Here is a 23,147-nt window from a genome sequence, read left to right on the forward strand (position 1 = left end):
CCACCCCACCCCACTAGTATGTAAATCAGCTTTTATCTTTAATAAATAGTAAAATTATATATACATAGCAAAGAAATCTTTTCAAGTACATTTCTGTATTAAAATAAATTTCTCAATGATTCATTATACATTTATTTTATATACCTCTCTTGGGGTCATATAAAAATTTCTTGGGTAGAAAGGGGTCATAAGTCAAAAAAGTTTAAGAAGTTCTGATGTACACCTCTGGCTTTGGCAGTTAGGAGACCTGGTGGAAGTAATACTTTCTACTCTTTAAGGACAGGGACTAGAGCCCCAAATGCTCCACCTCTCCAGTAGTATGAGCTAAGGGAGTTTTAGAGGGTATGGTCGGGAAGTTATCGTTGGCTCTTTTTTTCCTTTGTTTTTGTTTTTGAGGTGAGATCATACTACGTAGCCCAGACTGGTCTCAAAGTCATACTTCTGTTGCTTCAGCTTCTCCTGTACTGGGATCATAGGCATGTGCCGCTATGTTTAATTGTTATTGGCCCTTGCTAACATAGGAACAAATAAGCAACTGGAACTTTACGAATCTATGCTATGAAGTTTTGGTAATAGAAATTTTAGATCAGAATGAGTGAGATGGCTCAGCAGGTAAAGGCACTTGCTGCCAAGCCTGATGACCTGAGTTTGATCCCTGAAACCCATGTGGTAGAAGGAGAGAACAGACTTTCAAGCTGTTCTCTGGCCCCACACTTCCCTCCATACACACATGCATACAAATAAATAAAAGTAATAAGATTAAAAACAAAATTTATTCTAGAAAAAATTAAAAGCAGGAGAACTAGTAACTCATTATCAGCACCACCACTTAGTATATTGCCTACAGTGTCTTGCTTTCAGTGACTATTCAGGGTAACTTATTCAATTTAACTAGCAATATCCTCATTATGGGGCCATATTAGCATATGGCCTTGGGAAATAATCCAGTTATTTTAAATGGCTTTGGAGAAAAGCTTATGTAATATTGATAGAAAGTTATTTCATAGATCTAGGACTGTTTGCTCATGTATTTTAATCAGCGGAGTATATTTTTTTAATCTAAAGTGCATTTCTGAGGTTACATACAGTTATTCTTTTTGCAAAAGCCAGATTATGAAGCACTTGGCCCCTGGGTCTCTCCTGACCCCTTCTTGAGCCTTCTACCCTTTACTGATCCCCTCAAGAATTCAAGGAGGAAATAACTAACCCTTAGCCTGTACCAGACACTTGGCCAGAGGGTTTAGGATTGAATTCACTAAACTTTACCTGTTTTGTAGTGTATTCTATGTCCATAATTATGTTATTGGAACCAAAAAATACATTAAGGAAGCCCTAGTTGTCTAAATCCTGGAAGTAGTTGCATCCTATTAGACACACTGCTTCCACCAAGACAACCAAAGTAAAGTACTATTCCTTGACCACCTGGGGAAAGGATCTTAATAGGTCTCAGTAGATATTGTTTTCATTGCTTTGTTTCATTTTTTCTTTTTATTTTTTTGGTCTTTTTGAGACAGGGTCTCCCTGCAGCCCCAACTGGTCTGGAACTCACTATGTAGACCAGACTGGCCTTGAACTCACAGAGATCGGCCTGCCTCTGCCTCCCAAGTGCTGCGATTAAAGGTGTGTACCATAACACCTGGCCATTTTTTCTTAGAATAAGTTAAAATGTAAGTTCTCAGTGCTTTTTCATACAATGAATCTGGTTAATAATAGTAATCATGGAATAGATATTTCAACATACAAACCTTCAAATTCAAATTCTGCACTCAACTTTTCCAAGTAAAAATATTATTATAGTGCATTTAAGTTATCAATGTGTCTGGTTAAACAGAAGCCATATGATATTAGATTTATTTTTAATATCTTATCTGAATTCATAATAGTGTCTTTTCTCTGCGAACATTTCTATTACTTTTTCTTTTTGCCCCTAACACCATTAATGTGTGTGTGTGTGTGTGTGTGTGTGTGTGTGTGGTGTGTAGACATAATTATGATCTCACTTCACTATACTTTTTAAAAGTTCTCTATTTTTGATACATGTATGACATTTGCAGATTTATTACTAGGGCTCTAAACATATACTGCAAAGTGACTGCTATTTGTCACAGTGTTCTTTTCCAAGTCCACAGAGGGTGGGTGTTGCTACACATGCCTGTCACTTTCTCAGGGAGTCATTAGTAGACTGTATAACCTCTTCAAGATTCAATTTTTATGTCTTTAACTTTTCGATTACTGAATATTGCCACAGTAACCAAACTTCTCTTGAACCAACAACTTTGTATTTCCCAAATGTGACATCATTTATCTACTAAATCAGGTCCTACCTAGCACTCAGGAGCTATAATGCCAGATTCACTTGTTCATAACTTGGAAGGTACAGTCTCCTGACAAGGCACAGATGGAGAGAAAATACAAGGAGATTTATTTTTCCTCCAGTTGACAGTTTGAGCCAAATTGTTCCATAGGGATGAACAGGAAACTTAACCTGACAATTATATATACAATTGCAGATAGATTCTTGATATTCCTTCTATTCTTATTTTTAATGGCATAGAACTGCCTGTTTATGCATTAGGAATTAGAAAAATAGTTAGCTCTGACCAGACTCTGAATATTTCCCACAAAAACAAAATAATTAAAATAAATCAACTAAAAAGGCCCTAAACGATGACTTATAGAATGAATTAACTTATGGTTATCATCATACTTACAAATTTCATAAAAATAGAGAAATAATAATTCTACAAGAGGATTTCCTCCAGCCCATGAACAGTCAGTATAATGTTCTTTGGTTCCAGACTTTCCACCACCCAGACCAACTAATATTTATACTGATTCTGTATCTACAGAAGCTGTCCAGATCCCAAACAAAATTGATGAGTACACCGATCTTTCTGGTTTATCCAACTGCCCATGGAATAAAGAAATTCCTGTGTAAAGCTATCTCTCAGCTTAGCAAGGGCATCTTGGTTACTCAGACCACCATGCTGTAGAGAGCTCCAATGTGAAATCACATTCCATCCTGGGCCTGCAGAATCACGAAGCTTAAAGGTTACATCTATTCCCAAGTTAACAATAGCAACTGCAACACTTTTTTCAATGAGAGAATTTCGGACTAGTCCTCCAACTCTGCATCACCATAGAAAATGCCAAGAATATCAAAACATAGGACTAGATAGGTTCTTTCTATCTGAAACCCCACAGCCCACTAGTACTTACTTTTATCCTCATCATATGATCCTCCAGAACTATTGCTGTATCTTGATTCAAGGCGAGTGTGGGCTCGGATAACATTACTAAACCTTCAAATACAAAAGAGAGTCATGAAGTGGTGGCGTGCACACATGTGCTTATAAGCAGATACTATAGTTTAGTGATTGACTTTTTTCTTTTTGGTACTTGGTTCTAGATTTTTTTGGGATATTTTTATGTGTTTATGAATGTTTTGCCTGCATGTATGTAAGTGCACCATGTGCATGCAATACTCATAGAAGCCAGATGAGGACATTGGATCCCCTGGATCTAGAGTCACAGATGGTTGTTAGCTGCCGTGTAGGTGCTGGGAACTGAACCTGGGTCTTCTCCAAGAACAGTCAGTGCTCTTATCCACTGAGCCATTCCTCTAGCCCCTTGTATTTTCTTCTTATTGTAACCATTATTTCCCAAGCATTTCTTTTTCAGCTCAGAGAGCCAGTGGTCCCGCTAGCTCCTAAATAACAGTCTAAACCTTGATAGCTATATGCTCAGGCTAACATCGTATGAACTACATTTGGAAAGTTGTGCTTGACATTGACTGATATGGCTCTCACATTCACAGAGCACAGCACATGGTTACTGGTCAGCAAACACCTGCTGAATGACTGAACAAGTGAAGATGGGTAGACGTAGAAATGTACACAGCAGTTTCATAGTAAATCTGGGGCTATGGCTAAATTAAAGTTTCCCTAAAAATACTCAGAAATTTTAGGAAAAGTTACTAGTTGGGGCGTAACATAGTCATATTTGGAAGGACTTTTTTGTCTGTCTGTCTGTCTCTTTTGATGCAGGGTCTCACTATGCAGCCCTGGCTGTCCTGAAACTTGCTATGTAGACCAGGCTGGCCTTGAACTCACAGAAATTGCCTGCCTCTGCCTCTGTAGTGCTGGGACTAAAGTCATACACCATTACACCCACTTTTGTCTGTCTTTTTGCTGCTTGTTGAATTAAAAGAAGCTTTTTAAAAATAGTAACTTCACTTATACCATCTCATTTAATTTGGCTCACTCAGTTTTTGAGATAAGTATTATTTACTTTGTAAATGGAGAAACTGAATTTGAATGAAGTTAAACAACTTGCCCTGTGTCAACTCTAGGGAGGTGGCAGTGCAGAGACACTTTCTGTGCCATGTTACCTCCAAGTGGGCAGAAACATGATTTAAGACTGAGCTTGTTTCTAAGGTGACAGATATGCCAATTATTCTGACCTGATCATTACACATTGTGTATGTACATTGGAGCATCACACTGGTATTTTATATAATTATGTGTCAAGATGATCAACCTCTTAATGACTAGTTCTGTGCCTGTGAGTGATCAAGACATTTAGCATGGGGGCTAACAATTGTCTATAAATCCATCTTCTGATCTCCATGGACACTGCACAGCATGGGTGTACCTACATACATGAAAGAAATACACTCACATAAAAATTGTTTTCATATTTATTTATTCATTTATTTATGTGTGTGCAGAAGGCCTCTGTTCAGTTCCCAGCACCCATGTGGTGGCTAACAATTGTCCATAACTCCAGTTCTAGGGCATCTGATGCCCTCTTCTGACCTCCACAGGCATTGCATGACACGGGTGCACTTTCTTACATGCAGGCAATACACTCATACACATAAAAACAAAAATAAAATATTTTTTAAAAGATGCTTAGCTTAGGAGCTCTGTTTCCACAAGTGACAAAAAGAATAGTTGAAAATACTTTATTTTATTGGGGATATTTTAAGGACTGAAAAGAAAAATGTGTTTTTCCTAAAACTGGTGCCATAAGGGCTATTATGCCTTGACTTGGATCTCCAGAATGCATTATCTTTGTATCAATACCATGTTTACCATTCCAATACCTGTAAGATAGGGTATGGGAATGACTTTTCTAGGAACGCCTCCTGTCTTACCTAACCTTGTAACCAAAGTTAATCTTATGTTTTGAATTCATTTAACACTATCTCTTCATTCTGCCTTTCCTACTGTATCATCAGCTTGTTTAAAACTACCTAACCAATGGGACTGCTACAGTTCAAACAATCTTATCAGGCCTTGAGTTCCTCTTGTAATCAACTTTTAGAAGCTGAGCTAAACACATAGTTTTAATCTTGAACTATGTTCCCTTCTTCTCCCTCATGACCCTTCATGACCCTGTCCCAGAATAATGCACATGCACATGTTTGCGTGCATGTGTGTGTGTGTGTGTGTGTGTGTGTGTGTGTGTGGTGAAGGTAACATTGTTGAAAGAAAGTAGCAATATTGGGAGCAATGAAATCACCCATAATATATGTTGCAAATAACATGTATACTATGGTGGATGACATTTGTTTGTGGTTTTGTATGCTGTTCTGGGTCAGCAGGGGTCAGAAAAGGAAAAATTTTCCCTGATAAGACAAAGTTCCTCATTTCTTTCCCATGTCAGGCTGGATGTATTGTTTAACTTAATAAATAGAGTGTGCCCTTTGCTGGAGGGGCTTCTCTAAGAGAAATAAGAAAGGAACAGCTCTGGGAATAGATTGGGCTTGCTCTTGGTTTAAATGACTCCAGGAGTTAGACCTTGCAAGGGTGTGGCTCAGAGGAAATATGGTATGTTTAAGTGAAATTAAATTACTACATATGTGTTGGGAAAGTACTCTACCACTGAGGCATATCCTTTTTGTTTCATGCAAAATATACACAGATATTTCAATCCACTTCATATATGCATAACCAAAGCAGAGAGCTAAGGTTGTCTACAAACACCAGAAAGCTCAAACTCATATAGACATATCCCTCTATATTACTGACTGTGTGTTCTGTGCTAGGTGACAAAAGACCAACCCTTTATTTCCTGCTGGAACACAGGATGATGTAGGATGCTTCTGTCCTTACAAGGATGTGAGAAAGAGTAGTTTTGTGAAAATGAACTGGACATATGCCACTGAGCTCTGGCTCAGTGACTAGATTTATCCACTTCTTAGATATTTGCAAAGGTCTTTTTTCTTCTTAGCCTGCTGTTGTCATTTCTATTCCTCAGTAATTTCACATATTTTCCACTGTCCTTTCTTTTGAGCCATTACTTTCTTTTTTATTTTATTTATTATTATTATTTTTATTTTATGTGTATGAATATATTGCCTACATGTATGTGAGTGGACCTGTGTTGTGCAATGCCGTGGAGGTCAGAAGAGGGCTTCAGGTTCCCCTGGAACTGGAGTTAAGGATGGTTCATAGCTGCCATGTGGGTGCTGGGAATCAAACCCGGGTCCTCTGCAAGAGCAGTCAGTGCTCTCAACCGCTGAGCCATCTCTCCAGCCCCCAAGTCATTACTTTTTGAATCCACATAACAGAATATTTGAGACATGCAAATTTCATACAAATCAGGACACAAAACAGTCTAAACCAGACTGGTATCTTGGAAATTAGAAAAGTCACCAACCTATTACCTTCCAAAGAGGCTCCTTAACCAGACAACCTCTCTAAAAATGCTCTTTGATCCTAATCTTATATAGATAAATGGCTTCTTAATTTTAAAGGTTACCATGAAAAACTTGGGCAGGATACTCAGAATGCTAATGATATTAAAGTGGACTTTGCAATGAGATGCTAATATATTATATCTTGTATGTATAATATATATCTTTGTAATGAGTTGTTTGTATATATATGTATATATAAAATTAGATCAGTTTTCTTAGATAAAATTAAGATGGGAAACTCAGTCTATATAATAAATGATTAATAATTTTACATGGTAGCCAGATTGATATCAATATCTTTAGAGAAACAATGAGACTTCTGCAAAGCGATAAAGAAGATACTATCATATATAGATGAATGACCCAAAATACTAAGCTGGGACGGTGGTACATGCCTGAAGTCCCAGCACTTGAGGGGTGGAGGCAGGAGGATCAGGAGCTCAAAGTCAGCCTCAGCTACAAAAACAAAAGCTCTAAACAAGAAGAGTAAATGCAACATGCTAATTAATAATCTTATACTGCCACTGATGTATGGAATAGGAAAGTGTTTATTCATGTCTAAGAAAGCATGGCAGTCCTTTAGAACTATGCAAGCTGAGGTCCGTGTTTTCGGACCTGCTGGGCTCAGATGTAAGCTAAAGGAAAGCCCATATGAATAAGCATCTACCCAAAGGCAATATCATGACCAGTATCACAAGAGAGGGATTATACTTGCCTGGATTGAATATGGGCCCCTCAGAACTCCAGAGACAGTGTTATGTCAGCTAATCTGATTCACCTCTGTAGCATTCCAGAGCATATGGTTAAGTCTCATGGTCAGTGAGGAAGCATCCTGGGATGGTTTGGGCTGAGGGAATATTTTCAGTATTCAGTCTTCTCCAATATTAATTTGTGAGTGTTTAATCCTCATTAATTTTCAAGTGAGAGGGATCTCTTGCTCATTTTCTCTGGGAAATGCTCAGATAAAGTGTTTTCAGTACCATGAAGATTATTCAGGTTTAAAAAAATCTGAGTCCTGTTTATCTCTCCCCATTCTTCATAATCATTTACAGGAAAATGTGATCCGGATTTTATTTACTTACGAGAAGTTCACAAGCAGTGAGAAGATAAGTATGTGGGTGAGAGAGATACCCTCGTAGAGCTAATGTGGCAGAATGGGATGGATTCTTGGTCAAGTAGGAAGACAGTGTTCTTGATTAAGATGTGATAAAGCAGGCCAGGCATGGTGGTACACGCCTTTAATCCCACCATTAGGGAGGCAGAGGCAGGCAGATCTCTGTGAGTTCAAGGACCACCTGGTCTACATAGTGAGTTCCAGGGCAGCTGGGGCTTCAGGGAGACCCTGTCTCAAAAAGACCAAAAACAAATAAACAAACAAAAAAACAAAAACCAAAAAACAAACAAACAAAAGATGTGATAAAGCAATATATGAATGAAGGGGGCTGGAGAGATGGCTCAGTGGTTAGAGCACGAGTTGCTCTGGCAGAAGACCCAGGTCAGTTCCCAGCACCTGCATGGCAGCTAACAACTATCTGTGACTCCAGTTCCAGAGGATCTGACACCTTCTTCTGACCTCTTCAGGTACTACACAACATGGGTGCACTTATATACCTACAGTCAATACACTCATACACATAAAATAAAAAAATATTTAAAAAATAAGAATAAAGATTGATATGGTTTGAATATGGATGTCTTTCTGAACTCAGGTAGGAATTTAATTCTTATGTCTTATGTTAATGGTATTAAGAGGGAAGAACCTTCATCTCACTATGGTGTTAGGCCCTTAGAAAGAACAGTTGTAGCAGGATGCTACTGTGTATCTTCCATAAGACCTCTTAAGTATATTGTTCATCTGTGTGTCACTTAATGTATATCACTGTTCCCTCTACCCTGGGACACTTGAGCCTAGAAATATAATTTTATGTGCATGGGAAAAAAGGAAGTAAGGTCCTTAGAATTAACTAGATTAGGTTAGGCAATTAGGATGGAACTCTGTGATTCTGGTGGCTTTATAAGAGAAATGCTGGGTGTGGTGGCATACACCTTTAATCCCAGCACTCAGAGGCAGAGGCAGGTGGATCTCTGTGAGATAGTGGCCAACCTGGACTATATAGCAAGTTTCAAGGCTGTGAGAGACACTGTTCAAAAAGAGGAGGAGGAGAAGGAAGGGGGGAGAAGGAGGAGGAAGGAGGAGTAAGAGAGAGAGACACACAGAGACAGAGCTGGGGGGGAGGAGAGAACAAAAATAAATATGCATATATGTTCTTGCTATTATGTGATGCAACTAATGCAGGCCTGTGCCAAAGCCTGCACTGTGCTATTTAGACTCCCAGCCTCTGTTTTATGTGTATGAGTGTTTTTCCTGCATATACGTAAGTGTAGCACATGAGTTCAATGCCTGTGGAGGCCAGAAGAGGGCATCACATACCCTGGAACTAAAATTATGGATGGCTGTTAGCTGCCATGTGGGTGCTGGGAATTAACTTGGGTCCTTTGCAAGAACAGCCAGTGCTTTTAATCACTGAGCCATTTCTCCAGTTCCATAACTAGTGGTTTTTTGGTTTTTTGTTTTTTACAAAGCCTAAGGGTAAGGAGGATTCAGTCACAAGAAGAGCATCCCTATTTGTTTTCTTATTCTCCAACTTTGTATAGGAAAAAAGTTTTTATCTTTAGGCAAATACAGGGCAGAGTTGTGAAGTCAGTCTGTTTCTAAACATAGAGAAGTATTTCAGTATGTGTTTTAGGAACCATACAAACTTGTATGAATGTCTCTGCACAGACTACTGCTGAATGTAACAGTGGATATTAAGCCAAATGTGTTCACTGACCTGTCATCTGATTCTTTCAGTATCTTGTTCTCCTCGGGGTCTGGGAAGCTGTCCTGGCCGGCAACTACTGTATTGCTGCTGGAGGTGGTTCCTGCAGAGGGGATTAGAAGACACCAGAAAAAGATACATGGAGAGGGACCAACCTTGAGTCAGATGTGATTTTAGGAAAGGATTTCCTGTAAAAGCCCATGTTTGAGAGTCTTCACATTTCTGTACAGTCTGAGACATTCTAAACTGCCCAAATCCTTAGCATTGAAACAGGGGAATTCTAGACATCTGTTTTGGCCAAACCAAATTCTTTAATTTCCTTGTAAAACCAGGCTATGGCATTCTTGGAAGTTTTTCTTACTGGTCTCTCAGGTAATGAGCTTAGAGGAGCGGGCCTACTGCAGCTGTGCTAGTGGCCATTTTCATTGTTGTTCTTTTGAGACAGGGTCTTGCTATGTAGCCTGGGTTGGCACTGAACTTATGATCCGCCTTCTTCTGCTTCCTGAGTACTGGGATAACAAGCACACCACACTTTTGCTGTTTTAGCATTTCTGGGTCCAGAATTTCTTGAATTAATGCTAGGGAACCAAGTCCAAGTACCCAGAGCTTCTGATTCCTATGCTAGTGCCTCTCTGCAAGAATGCTTCACTAGAAGCAAAGGTAGGATAAAGAGAGGGCACAAGAGATTAGAAGACACAGATTTGAAGACGGATTTGGCATTAGGTAAATTGAGGGGGGAGCTTCAAGAAATTTGAGGGAGTAGTATGTATTGATGAGAGCAGTAATACAAGGGGAGCATGCAGAAGTGTTTCAGATTTTAGAGTTCTTTGGGTGGTGGATGGAATATTTGTGTGTGCATGATAAAATTGAGGATCAGACTCAAGTCTAGGCATGAAACTCACATATGTTTCATATACACTGAATACTCACAGCCTAAAGATAATTCTGTACAATATTTTTAATATTGAGCAACATTTGTCATACTTGGTTTGCCGTGTCAGTGCTCAAAATATTTCAGATTTTTGAGTACTTTGGATTTTGTGAGGTATTCTAGCCATCCTGGGAAGATATTAGCAAACAGAATCCTGTAGGATATAAAGTGTCCAGAACTAAGATTCCTAAGTGATGATAATTTCCTGCTTGGGATCTACCTAAAGTAGAAACAGTTCCCTGATGGGGTAGCAACTGGGTCACTGATTCTTGGTCACAGTTACAAAACAATTTTGTTAATCTAATAATGTGCTAAGAGCCTCAGGGGTTTAGTCTTTAAAATTTTATTTTATTTTATTTTATGTATATGAATGTTTTGCCTACATATATGTAAGTGCACCATGAGCATAAAATGCCTGCAGAGGACAGAAGAGGGCATCGGATCTCCTGGTACTGAAGTTAAGGATGAGTGTTAGCTACCACAAGGGTGCTGGGAATGGAACTAAGGTTCTCTCCAGAAGCAGCCAGTGCTCTCGACTGTTGAGCTATCTTTCCAGCCCCTCAGGGAACTATTGTTAAGCAATCTTAAGAGATGAATGTATTCACAGGAAAAGGACTGTAAGACACACTCAAACCTGTTTAGTGTTCAATAGGAGTGCATGCCCAGGGGCCCTGCCCCTACCAGAAGCAGCTGCAGAGGCCTTGCTGCTAGCTGTGAATCTGTAGAAGGGTGGGTTGTCGCAGTGCTGGACGATAGGGTTCACTGGCTCCGTCTGCTGCAACTCAAAGAGCAGTTCTTCCATGGTTTGGATGGTGTTATTTCGACACAAGTATATTGCTACCTTCTTAATCTTGAAAAAAGAAAATAAATGAAGGATATATTTTCCATCAGAACATCAGGCTGGATCAACACACTATCATCTGGAACCATCATCCTGACAGCCAACCTTTGCTATCCTGGGCGGATGTGAGGGCATGTATTAAAACTTACACCACTTAAAAACAAAACAAAACAAACTAACCCACTATACAGACACCTTTTTAAAAATACTTTATTATTATTATTTTTTATTTTATGTGTATGTATGTATCGCCTGTATGTAGGTAAATGCACCCATGTCATGCAATGATCATGGAGGACAGAAGGGGCTGTTGGATCCCCTGGAACTGGAGTTACAGACAAATGTTAGCTGCCCTGTGGGTGCTGGGATTCGAACCCAGGTCTTCTGCAGGAATAGCCAGTGTTCTTAACCCCTGAGCCATCTCTCCAGCCCTATAGACACCTTTTTTGAGTGCTTTAATTTTAAAATATATTTATATTTATTTTTATTTCATTTAATGTGTACGAGGGTATTGCCTGCATGTATGTAAGTGTACCGTGTGGTGCACTGCCCGTGGAGGTCAGAAGAGAGCATCAGATTACCCTGGAACTAGGGTTACAGATGGTTGTTAGCTGCCATATGGGTGCTGGGAATTGAACCTGGGTTCTCTGCAAGAGCAGCCAGTGCTCTTAACCACTGAGGCATCTCTCTAGCCTTAAGTGGTTTGCTTTTAAAAAGTTACTCTTAGGGCAAACTGATTCAATCTAAACAAAAATAAATTTTCAGGATTTTACTGGTGTTCCAGTAGCACAATTGGTTAGTGCATGGTCCTTATACGACAAGAAGGATTTTATGTATACCAACCCTGAGGGGGGAGACTGCTATTTTTTATTAAAAAAGGAAATTTAGTTTCCTATCCACTTGGTCACTAGAAACAAATGAATTTTAACTGCCTATAAGATCTTACATTTAAAAAAATAACACCATCAATGTGTCACATTATCATGGGACTGGAAGTCTAACCCTAAGTACACATGTTGCAGTGTGGCTAAAGCAGCTCAAAACAACAAAAATTCATGTCACAAAAACAGGTGAAATGTCGAGTGAATGTGTGTTAGAAACTGCTGTCATCCTGTCATTCCACCACCTTCAAGTAAAAACAGAAAAGACCAGAGACATCTGTCTCCACTATGTTCTAATTCCTATCACCTACTTTTGAAAAGAAAAACCTAGATTCTCTGCTTTTATTTTGTTTCAAGAGCATCAAGGTGGAAAGCAGAAACACTTTTCACTAGTGATGATGCACTGCTTTATCTTCAGCCTCTTTTATTCTGATGCTGATTGACAGAAGGAGGCACTGGACACTGAAAAAGATTCAATCTCCATTCACAGGTATCCGAGTTCGGAAGCTTAGACCAGGGGGCTGACAGTTGCCACTAGCACATGGCCCTGTGTTTTGGGGAAGAAGGCAACTTTTCTGTAGCATCTGGATGAGCCCTGGGGATTTGCAGGATGGTGACACCTCTATTTTGGAGGGAGCCAAGAGTACACTCTGACATTGGACGCCCCAAGCAGGGGCCATCCCTTCTGAAAGCCAGGGGCACTTACATAGGGCAGGAGGATGGTGTCGCTGCTCACCCCACACAGACTGATCAGGAACTGAAGGGTGATCCGCAGGTTGTTGCTCCATTTCTCGTTGTTGGCCAGAGCATTCCAAGCATTTTCCATTTCTGGTCCAGGAACTTCATCTCCATACTAGAGTAAGCATAATAAAAATCAGCCTGAGCCAGGCATGGTGGCACACGCCTTTAATCCCAGCACTTGGGAGACAGAGGCAGGTGGATTTCTGTGAGTTCAAGGCCAGACTGGTCTACATAGTGAGTTCCAGGACAGCTGGGCTACAGGGAGACCCTGTCTCAAAAAAAAAAAAAAAAAAAAAAAAATCAGCCTGATGATGTGTGAAGAATGTAGGATGCAAAGTGTTGGGAGAAAGTTGTTTTGAAGATTATGATTATTCAAAATCATGAGGAGGGGAAAATGGACATTCAACAGAAAAATACCATTTTTTAGTGGATAGCAATTTACAGTGAAGATTGGTCACATACACAGTACCCACAGCAAGTAATTTTTAAAAATTCTAGGCCATGTTTTCTCTAAAAAATGATAAACATGTCTATACACATATACATATATATACATACATATATATACACACACACTACACACACAAGCGTTACTAAAACTGCCCTATACTCTTCTTTAATTGCAGTGCTGGGAGTTAAACCCTGGGTCTTGTGCAATGAGGCAAGAGCTGTACACTAAGACATATCCCTAGTCATCATAAACATTTTCTTTTTTTTCTCATCCTCCTCTTCATCTTTTTTTTTTTTTTTGAGATAAGTTCTCCCTGTAGCCCCAGCTGGTCTGGAACTCATTATATAAACCAAGCTGGCCTCGATCTCACAGAGTGCTGGGATTAAAGGCATGCACCACTACAGCTGGCTCATAACCATTTCTTTTTAAAAAATATTTATTATTTTTATTTTATATGTATGAGTGTATTACCTACATGTATGTATCATGTAATGTATGTCATGCACCTGTGTCATGCAATGCCCCCGGAGGTCCCACTACAGCTGGCTCATAACCATTTCTTTTTAAAAAATATTTTATTATTTTTATTTTATATGTATGAGTGTATTACCTACATGTATGTATCATGTAATGTATGTCATGCACCTGTGTCATGCAATGCCCCCGGAGGTCAGAAGAGGGCATTGGATCCCCTGGAACTGGAGTTACAGACCCTTGTTAGCTACCTTGTGGGTGCTGGGTATCGAACCCGAGTTCTCTGCAAGAGCAGCCAGTACTCTTAACTACTGAGCCATCTCTCCAGCTCATAATAACCATTTCTTTTTTTTTATAGTTTTTTAAAAAATTATTTTATGTGTATGAGTGTATTGCCTGCATGTGTGTAAATGCACCCATGTTGTGCAGTGCCTGTGGAGGTCAGAAGAGGGTGTAAGATCCCCTAGAACTGGAGTTACAGACAGTTGTGAGCTGCCATGTGGGTGCTGGGACTTGAACCTGGGTCCTCTGCAAGAGCATTCTGTGCTCTTAACCGCTGAACCATCTCTCCAGCCCCCTATAACCATTTCTTAATGCACCAAACACTTTTATATTTATTTTCTTTTTTTAAGTAAATAACTAAGACCCAGTTTACTATTTTTTTTAAATCTTAGCTTAACATTACATATTTAAGCTATTGTCAAAACTCATAAAATTCATCAGACTTTATGCACAACTACTAGAAAGCATCCTTGGTTTATACTAAACCAATAATGTATTACCATTAATGCAGCAGTCTTTAATAAGTATTGAAAAAAAGGGAAGCTTAACTTGGCAACATAAACACTTTTTTTCTTTTTGTTGTTGTTGTTGTTTTATTAAACAGGGTCTTATGTAGCCCAGGCTAGTCTCAAACTCACTTAGTAGCCGAGGATGGTCTTGCATTCTATATCTATTATACTTGGATCATAAATCTTTTTAAGTGCAGAGTTCAGTGGCATTAAATATATTGGTATGTACCCATAACCACTACCCATTGTCTGTGTCATCTTAATGGTAAATGTTATGTTCCCTGGATCTACATCAAGGACTTTTCAGATGATGGAGCCACACTGCTGGAGTTACCTTGGCTGTCATGTACATGAGGTTATTCAGGACCAGCGACGTGGCTTCTGGAGAACCCCAGCCATTCCCTTTTAACCCATGAGAGGTGGTCACGTCTCCTTCCCGGTCCTTGCCCTCATCCTCAGGGCTGTTGGGGCTAGACCCTGGGAGAAGGAGTCTGCTGTCCACCAGCTCGATGTTGTGCAGCCAAGGCAGCAGGTAGGTGAGCATGATCTGGCGCCCATTTGGGTGTGTTGTGGGGAATCTCTGGCTCACCTCTAATGAGAAAGGAAATGATGGAGAACTATATGTTAGTCTCCAAAATAAGCTAAGATACAAACACCAGTTTTCTCATCAAACAATACTTTCCATTTACTAAAAGGATTATTACATGTAGTAGTTATCCAGAACTGCAAAGTCATGAAACCAAGCAAGGCCACACTCAAGCCTGCTGTTCTGTGTGTGTGGTGCTCTGTGCAGGAAAGCACCATGGGGATAGCACAGGCTGGTAAGGACGGAGTGAGGTGAAGGCCTCATGAGTTATAACCCACTCTTAACGGAGGGGTTGTATTAGACTGCAAAACAAGGGTCTGGGAGTCAGCAGGGCATGCACTTGGGTCCCAATTCCACCATATGCAAATGCATGTGAAGTCGCATGACTTGACCACTCAAGTAATCTCTCCGTTCTTCAGTCACCCTCTTCTACCCCTAGGTTTTACACTTGGCTACTGTGAAAAAACAGAAGATGTCTTCACAATGCATATAGCATTCTTAGCAAAGTGCCTGTCATTTGGTGGGGTCCTAAACAGTGATGACAGTATTATTTTAACATGATCACCATTCTTTCCAATAACCTCATGACTTACCAAGTGTCTCCCATGTAAATTAGCCATTAAAAGGTGAGATGTGAAACTCCACGAGGAATAAACCCCATTATGGCATCTACTAGACAACTGCCAAATGTGGGAGGTCCACAGAGTGCTGCATTTGACTTGATGAGCTGATTCTAAAGTGCAAAGCTAGCTGGGCATGATGGTGCACGCCTTTAATTCCAGCACTCAGGAGGCAGAGGCAGGCAGATTTCTGTGAGATGGGAAGCCAGCCTGGTTTATATAACAAGTTCCAGGCTATCTGGAGCTACAGTGAGACCATGTCCCAAAACACACATACATGTGCTCACAAACACAAACAAAACAACCACCTGAAGGGCAAAGCTCTGTCCAGCTCAACCACTTCTCTGGTACCTTCTCAGATGGCATTTCTGCACAGTGTCACCCACCACCAACAGCTTGGCAGCTTATAATCCTAGTATACATTCTACAGACAGAGAAGCAAAGCTCTATGTATTTGCAGAAGGTGCAGGAGGTTTTCAAGTCTAGAGAAGAACCTGTATTATCCAGTAGGAAATGAGGAGCCTGTGCATGCATTATTAGCCAGCACGGCTGGGAACCTCACCCAGGGTGCTCCTGGCTACTACGTGACAGATCAACACAGATGCCAGAAATTACACTCAGATAATTCCTTGAATTCCCCAAATGGCAGCATTAATAGATTTGGCCCTTTCCCTAAAATTAAATTTATAACCAGGTAATGCTAAGCTGTTGGGTTTTATATAGGTCAAAATTTCTAAATGTAATCTTTATTTTTTAAAATATTATATTTATTATCTTTATTTTATATGTATGTGTGTATTGCCTGCATGTAGGTAAGTGCACCCATGTCATGCAATGCCCGTGGAAGACAGAAGAGGCTGTTGGATCCCCTAGAACTGGAGTTGTTAGCTGCCATGCGGGGTGCATTCGAGCCCGGGTCTTCTACAAGAACAACCAATGTTCTTAACCGCTGAGCCATCTCTCCAGCCCCATCTTTCTTTACTTTAAACAGTGATATTTCTTTTTAAGATTACACTTATTTATTTATGGTATATGAGTGTGCCATGGCATGCACGTGGAGAACTGAGGACTGAAAATTATATTGACAAATAACTCTGGGGAGAGGGAAAAGGTAACAGATAACACAAGGCACCAAACTGGGAATTTGTTGGAGGAAATGATTTCTAGTTATAAAATTTCTTATACACCAGAGAAAAGACTTGTACTTTGGGAAAAAAATCCAGGCAGAGAGAAAGCAGCATTAAAAAGACTCATTTAAAAACAATGTCATGGGCTGGAGAGCTGGCTCAGTGGTTAAGAACACTGGTGGTTCTTGCAGAAGACCTGGGTTCAAATCCCAGAACCCATATGGCAGCTAACAACTGTCTGTAACTCCAGTTCCAGGGGATCCAACAGCCTCTTCTGTCCTCCTCAGGCATTGCATGACACAGGTGTACTTACCTACATGCAGGCAATACATGCATACACATAAAATAATAAAATTAAAAATAAAAACCAATGTCATAAAAATGAATAGACTTGGGGGCTGGAGAGATGGCTCAGCAGTTAAGAGCACTGGTGGCTCTTGCAGAGGACTTGGGTTCAATTCCCAGCACTCACATGGTGGCTAACAACCATCTGTTAATTCCAGTTCCAGGGGATCTGATGCCCTCTTCTGGCCTCTGCAGGCACTGTATACATGTGGTGCATTTACATCTATGCAGGCAAAACACTCATATACACACAAAATATAAATAAATTTTTTAAAAATTAAAAAAAATGTATAGACTGCACCAGTGGCCACCTTATAACAATCTACATAATTTGCTCATGTATTATACTTATTGCCTTGTGTGTGGTGGACACAGGACCGAGAAAATGAGATGTCTGTCAGAGGCCCCAGAAGAGCAAGGACAAGCGCCTACATTGGAGATGTTTTTGAAGAAAAAGGAAAATACCACAGAGCCCCTGTTACCCATTTAGATAGAAATTAAATAAAACGTGAGATGTCAGGGTGTTGCTATGCCTTTTTCAGCATTCCTTTAAGAGGGACGTGAACCACTTGGGTGGCTTCCAACAAGCAATTAGGTCACCTAACATTAAAGGCAATAAAATCTCACCATGTGGTCCAGAATAGTAGAGGCTGTAAAAGTAAGAGTTAGAAATTCACTAGGTCCTGTTAATTTTTTCAAGTTATTATTTTTTTGAAGCTCTTCATAAATCAAAAGGGAAATTTGTTTAGAAACGTAGAAACACTTGCCTTTCATTCTAGGTGCCCCACAGCTCGTTAATCTCTGCAACCACCAGCTGCCCCCACTTTACTAGCTTCTCCCACTCAGCTAATAAACTGGTTCCAACCTTCTCTTCTGTTAACGCTCCCCTCTGATTACAATCCCCCCTCCCAGCCTCTGCCTCCCCTCCTTACAGGCCACTGCATTCTGGCTTCTGATGCCACTGCCCCCTGCACAGCTCTGTACCTGCACAGCCTCTCTTCCAGATTATTCTCACCAGAGGCTGTAACTCCCCCTTCCTTCTAAATCCTTTTTATAACTCTTGATTTCCATGAAATTTAACACCCTGGATAACTGAGGCCCTCTCCAAACAGTTTTCTATTCCTTTTCTGCCCCTCACCCTATATTGAAAAGTTGGTTAAGGCCCTTTCTTCTCCTCTGTGCTTTCACCACTCCTGATCCCCTGTGCCCTGTCTTGTGCCCTCTGTTCTGTGTGTTGCTAGTTGGGGCCTTCTCCTGAGGTTAAGACCTTCTGTTAGATAGAGGCCTGCTCTCAGATCGCAGGCAATGCTCTTGGTCTCTGCCTGGCCCCACTATCCTGCTCTCCCACCATTGGCTCTCTGGGCAGTCATCACCATCAGCCTCCCAGGCCATACACTCTCCAAAGCACTTCCCCATCAGCTTCTGGCTCTGGTCTCCACTCCCTACTCTTGTTACAGTAGCAAAAAGCTCCATAGGAGAAAATTGGTCAAGAGAATAAAATCTTTGGCCAGGATGAAGACCCAACTTTCTAGTTTTGCCAGGTCAATCACCTGGTGTCAGGACCACCCCTAGGAAGGCAGGTTCACCTTAAGTCATGCTAAAGAGGTAGGTGGCATACCTAGTGTGTTAATGAGTTGGTACACAGTTTATGGACTGGGTCACAAATGTGTGGCTCTCTGTAAATCTGCCCACTTTTTAAAAAATTCTTCTGAAAAGTGTAACCTCTCCCTTTTTCTTCTTTTTCTTCCAAGCATGTTTTTCATAATGCTCTGGGCTTCCCCAACATCTTGAATTTCTTTTTCTATAAAGTTCTTATTATGTGACTGCTAGGCTGCCATGTGTCTGACCTCCGTGCTGGCTCTAAGCTCCATGCTGGCTCTAAACCTGCATGGCTTTATGGCTTCTTTTTCCCCTCCATTCTCCTCCTAAGGGAAGCAGCTGAGATTTACAGTGTAACTTCCCTGAGGATTTTTCTTTAAATTCTAGTAAGATTGTCTCTTAAGCTCTGTTTGAGTTAATTCTTAAATTCTTTTATTTTTAGACTTTACTTTTGAAGACAAGGTCTCCCTGTAACCCCAGCTGACCTGAAACTCACTATGTAGACCAGGCCGGTCTATACCTCAACAGATATCTGTCTGCCTCTGCCTCCTAAGTGCTGGCATTAAAGGTGTGTGTTACCAGGCCCACCCAGCTTAAATTCTTTTGTGAATGAGTCTAAGAACCCTGAAAGGGCACCCATTGTTTACCATCCTCCCTTCTTAACATTCCCTCTCCAGTGTGTTCTAACACACCTTCCACACTTTCTCAAACACATGCTGATCTGACATTTCCTCTTCTTTTTAAGACTCATCTGTGGTTTTCAAAACCCCAGCAGCTTGCTAGGATGTCCCTTTTCTCACAGGGGTCTGAAATGGGTCAAGAAGCATCCTTCAAATTCCTTCCGGTAGAACACAGGTCCTCCAGGACTTCAGGGCTGCCTCTATGGTCCATGATTATCTCTAGCTTTTCCTTTTCCTGCATGTGATGTTAAGCTCTATATAACTTCCCAGTGCATCACACTGTTTTATTCTATTCTCTTGGTCTGCAGGGCCTGTCAACTACTTGCCTGCTTTGCAAATTTCTTCTCAGGTTTCAAACTGCAGCTGACTTTAACCTGTTTGGGAAATCTTTCCTGAAACTTCTGGTTTAATAACTGATTATACCATCAGTTTCCATCTCGTATGTTGAACATGCTTATTTTCTTGAATTGCAGTTGTCATACTGTATCTTTTTAAAAAATATTTTATTATTTTATGTGTATGAGTTGTATTGCCTTCATGTATGTGAGTGCACCCGTGTCGTATTGCCTTCATGTATGTGAGTGCGCCCGTGTCGTATTGCCTTCATGTATGTGAGTGCACCCGTGTCATATTGCCTTCATGTATGTGAGTGCGCCCGTGTCGTGCAATGCTGTGGAGATCAGAAGAGGGTTTCGGATTCCCCTGGAACTAGGGTACAGTTGTTAGCTGCCATGTGGGTGCTGGGAATCGAACCCGGGTCCTCTGCAAGAGCAGTCTGTGCTCTTAACCGCTGAGCAATCTCTCCAGTCCTGTCATATTGTATCTTAAGCACATAATTGTATATCTACCTTTATTACCAGACCTTTGATGGGAGAGATGCTTCACCTCTGTGTCCCTAGCACCCAAGGACAATGGCTAACACATGGGGGGGGGGGCTCGAATCTTGGTTGAAGTGGATAAAAATAAATTTGAATTTTCCAAGAAGTATTTGATTCTGCCTCAGGTGGATGGGAGGAGTTTGTAGAGTCAAAGTAGATATTAAAATTAGATGTTTAGGAAGTCTAGCAGTTGGGGAGCAAGGAGGAAGTCCAGTCCCAACAGAGGAAGCAGCAAGTGTGGAAACAAGGGCTTACAGCAGAGCCTGGCAAGTTGGGCCAAGACTGAGATTGGAGTAGAGGGTCCTTGGATGCAAAGGTGGAAAGCAAGTTAGGAAAAGCAAGTTTGGAAAACAATAAGCTAAGGGAGTAGGGACTAGAGAAATGACTTAGCAGTTAAGAGCCAGACTACTCTTCCAGAGGACTGGAGTTTAGTTCTTGGTACCCACATGGTGTGGATCACAACCATCTGTAACTCCAGCAACAGGGGGATCCAGTGTCTTTGACCTCTGTGGGCACCAGCACTTGTGCATATACCCACACACTGACACAGATACATATAAACATAATTAAAAAAATAAATAAAAGAATAGGCTAAGGGGTTAAAATTTTATAGCACTGGTTTGGAGGAATACAGAACTTGATTTAATTTGGTTCATCTTCTTCCCAGCTATGCTGTCTTGAGTGAATTGTTAATCATCTTTAGGCATTAGTTTCTTGTTTCATACCCATAAAACAAGAATAATGATGGTGCAGGTGCTGAGAACTTCATGCCAGGACTGGGCCAACCATCTGACTAATTAACTAATTTTAATCTTTATACCCTGTGAGGTAGATCTCGTGACTGCAGATGAGGAAACAGTTTAGAAGTTTTATGCTTTGTTCAAGATGAAACTGGCAGGGCTAGACTGCTCAACCCCAGGGCCTCTGTCTAGCCACAAAACTACACCAAGTACATGATAGCTGCAATGCACATGAAGTGTCTAGCAGAGAGCCTGGCACATTGTTAACTGTTCAAGAAATAGACGCTATTATTAGTAGTAATTATTTTAGAACAATTAAGCAGAAGCATGAGTTGAAAAGCACTATATAAATGTAGTTTTATGTAGCGGAAGAACTGCTGTGCAGAGGATGAACTGGGTCGGGGGCAGAGGCAGCAGAGGCTGAAGAGAAGCTGGGCTAAGGCAATGGATGTGCAGGTGGAAAAAGAAGATGAATTCTAGGCACCACAGTCTGCCTCTAAGCAAGATTCCCCACTAATTTAGGCAAGAAAAGCAATTCTTTGAGGCTCAAGTCTCACAAAAGTTATTCATAATAATTACTTAGGAAAATATGCCAAAAAACTCTCAACAAGTTATATATGTAACAAGACCATAATATAATAATAAATATTCTATAATATCTAGTATCACTATCAGAAATTAGTTATTAAGTATATCACCCATATTTAATTTTTTTGTAAATATATGTTTGTGTGTGTATATACATATATGTATGTAAAGTATGTTTATTGATCTAAGCATCTTTCGCATTTCTCATGTGTATATTTATACCTATACTTCTTTAAATAATCACATTTTTAAAAGATTTTACTTTTATTTATGTATATATGGGTGTGTGTCTGTGTGTAAGCGTGCACACGTGCATGCAATTTCTCACAGAAGCCAGAAGAGGGCATCAGATCCCCTGAAGATGGAGTTACAGGTAGTTGTGAGCTGCCTGATGTGGCTCCTGGGAACAGAACTCTGCAAGAACATCAAGTGCTCTTAACTGCAAAGTCATCTCTCCAGTCCCATAATCACTTTTACTTTCACATATAATTACATTTAGGCCATGACAATTCTGATCCACAAATTTAGCATCAATAACTGACTGTAAAATTGCAGCAGATTTTAAAAAGGAAAACTTAGAGCAGAAAAAAATGGTCACATATGTCTTTGGTGACAACTGAACGGCACCTGAGAAGAGAGGAAGAGTGAGCTCAGGGTACATTCTGGCCAGTTCACATGACAGGAGGGCTAGCGACACACTGTAGAGGGGTGGCAATGGGCCATGTGTTCCATAGAGAATACTGCCAGGTCTTTGTTCGGTGACTTTTTTCGAGTACACAAAAAGCTTTGCTTCAAGGATCTATAAAGACATAAGACACAAGATAAAAAATATTAGCTGGACATCTCAGGAATGTTTATATTCAACAAAAATGAGCAATAATAGAACTAATAGGTACTTATTTCAATGTAGAATTAGTCAAGCATCAGTTAGTCACTATGTCTACAGAATATTACATACATGTAATCTTAGTCTTCACATGACAGAGAAACAAGGAAATGCATTCTAAGCTCATAGATGTAAATGTTCTATGCCAGGAAGTGATACGTGCCTGCATGAGCTGCATGGAGATTTCATAAATCTCTCTGTTGGTGTCAGAAGCCTTGAAGAGAACGAGGTTTAGCAGTGTCACTATGTCGAAGGGATAATTCCTAAAGAAATTAAAATACAATAAGTAAACAGCATAGTTCATAAGTCATCCTAGCTAGCAAACTTGATAGATTATTACCTCTCAGAACTTGACGTGGAACGTTGACTCTGGTCCTTATGAATGATGCTGACATAACATTTTTTCTTAAAGATTTATTTATTTAATTTGTATATGTACATTCCTAAGTGTATGTATGTATTT

At 40.3% G+C, this 23,147-nt stretch overlaps 1 protein-coding gene across 7 annotated transcripts in view; it reads right to left on the minus strand.

The window, feature by feature from the left end:
• Positions 1 to 23,147, minus strand: part of Fry (FRY microtubule binding protein) — a 479,403-nt gene that overhangs the window by 87,682 nt on the left and 368,574 nt on the right. For all 7 annotated transcript variants that reach the window (XM_008825033.3, XM_029559622.1, XM_029559620.1 and 4 more), the window contains 7 exons: positions 22,848 to 22,947; positions 22,426 to 22,597; positions 14,970 to 15,226; positions 12,885 to 13,031; positions 11,138 to 11,306; positions 9,538 to 9,628; positions 3,220 to 3,302 (listed from right to left, as the gene is read on the minus strand). In XM_008825033.3, the coding sequence (XP_008823255.1) occupies positions 3,220 to 3,302; positions 9,538 to 9,628; positions 11,138 to 11,306; positions 12,885 to 13,031; positions 14,970 to 15,226; positions 22,426 to 22,597; positions 22,848 to 22,947 (1,019 nt within the window). The remainder of the gene's footprint in view (positions 1 to 3,219; positions 3,303 to 9,537; positions 9,629 to 11,137; positions 11,307 to 12,884; positions 13,032 to 14,969; positions 15,227 to 22,425; positions 22,598 to 22,847; positions 22,948 to 23,147) is intronic.

This window comes from Nannospalax galili, unplaced genomic scaffold, assembly GCF_000622305.1.
Source record: "Nannospalax galili isolate Female #2095 unplaced genomic scaffold, S.galili_v1.0 scaffold768, whole genome shotgun sequence".
In the NCBI taxonomy this organism is placed as follows: domain Eukaryota; kingdom Metazoa; phylum Chordata; class Mammalia; order Rodentia; family Spalacidae; genus Nannospalax; species Nannospalax galili.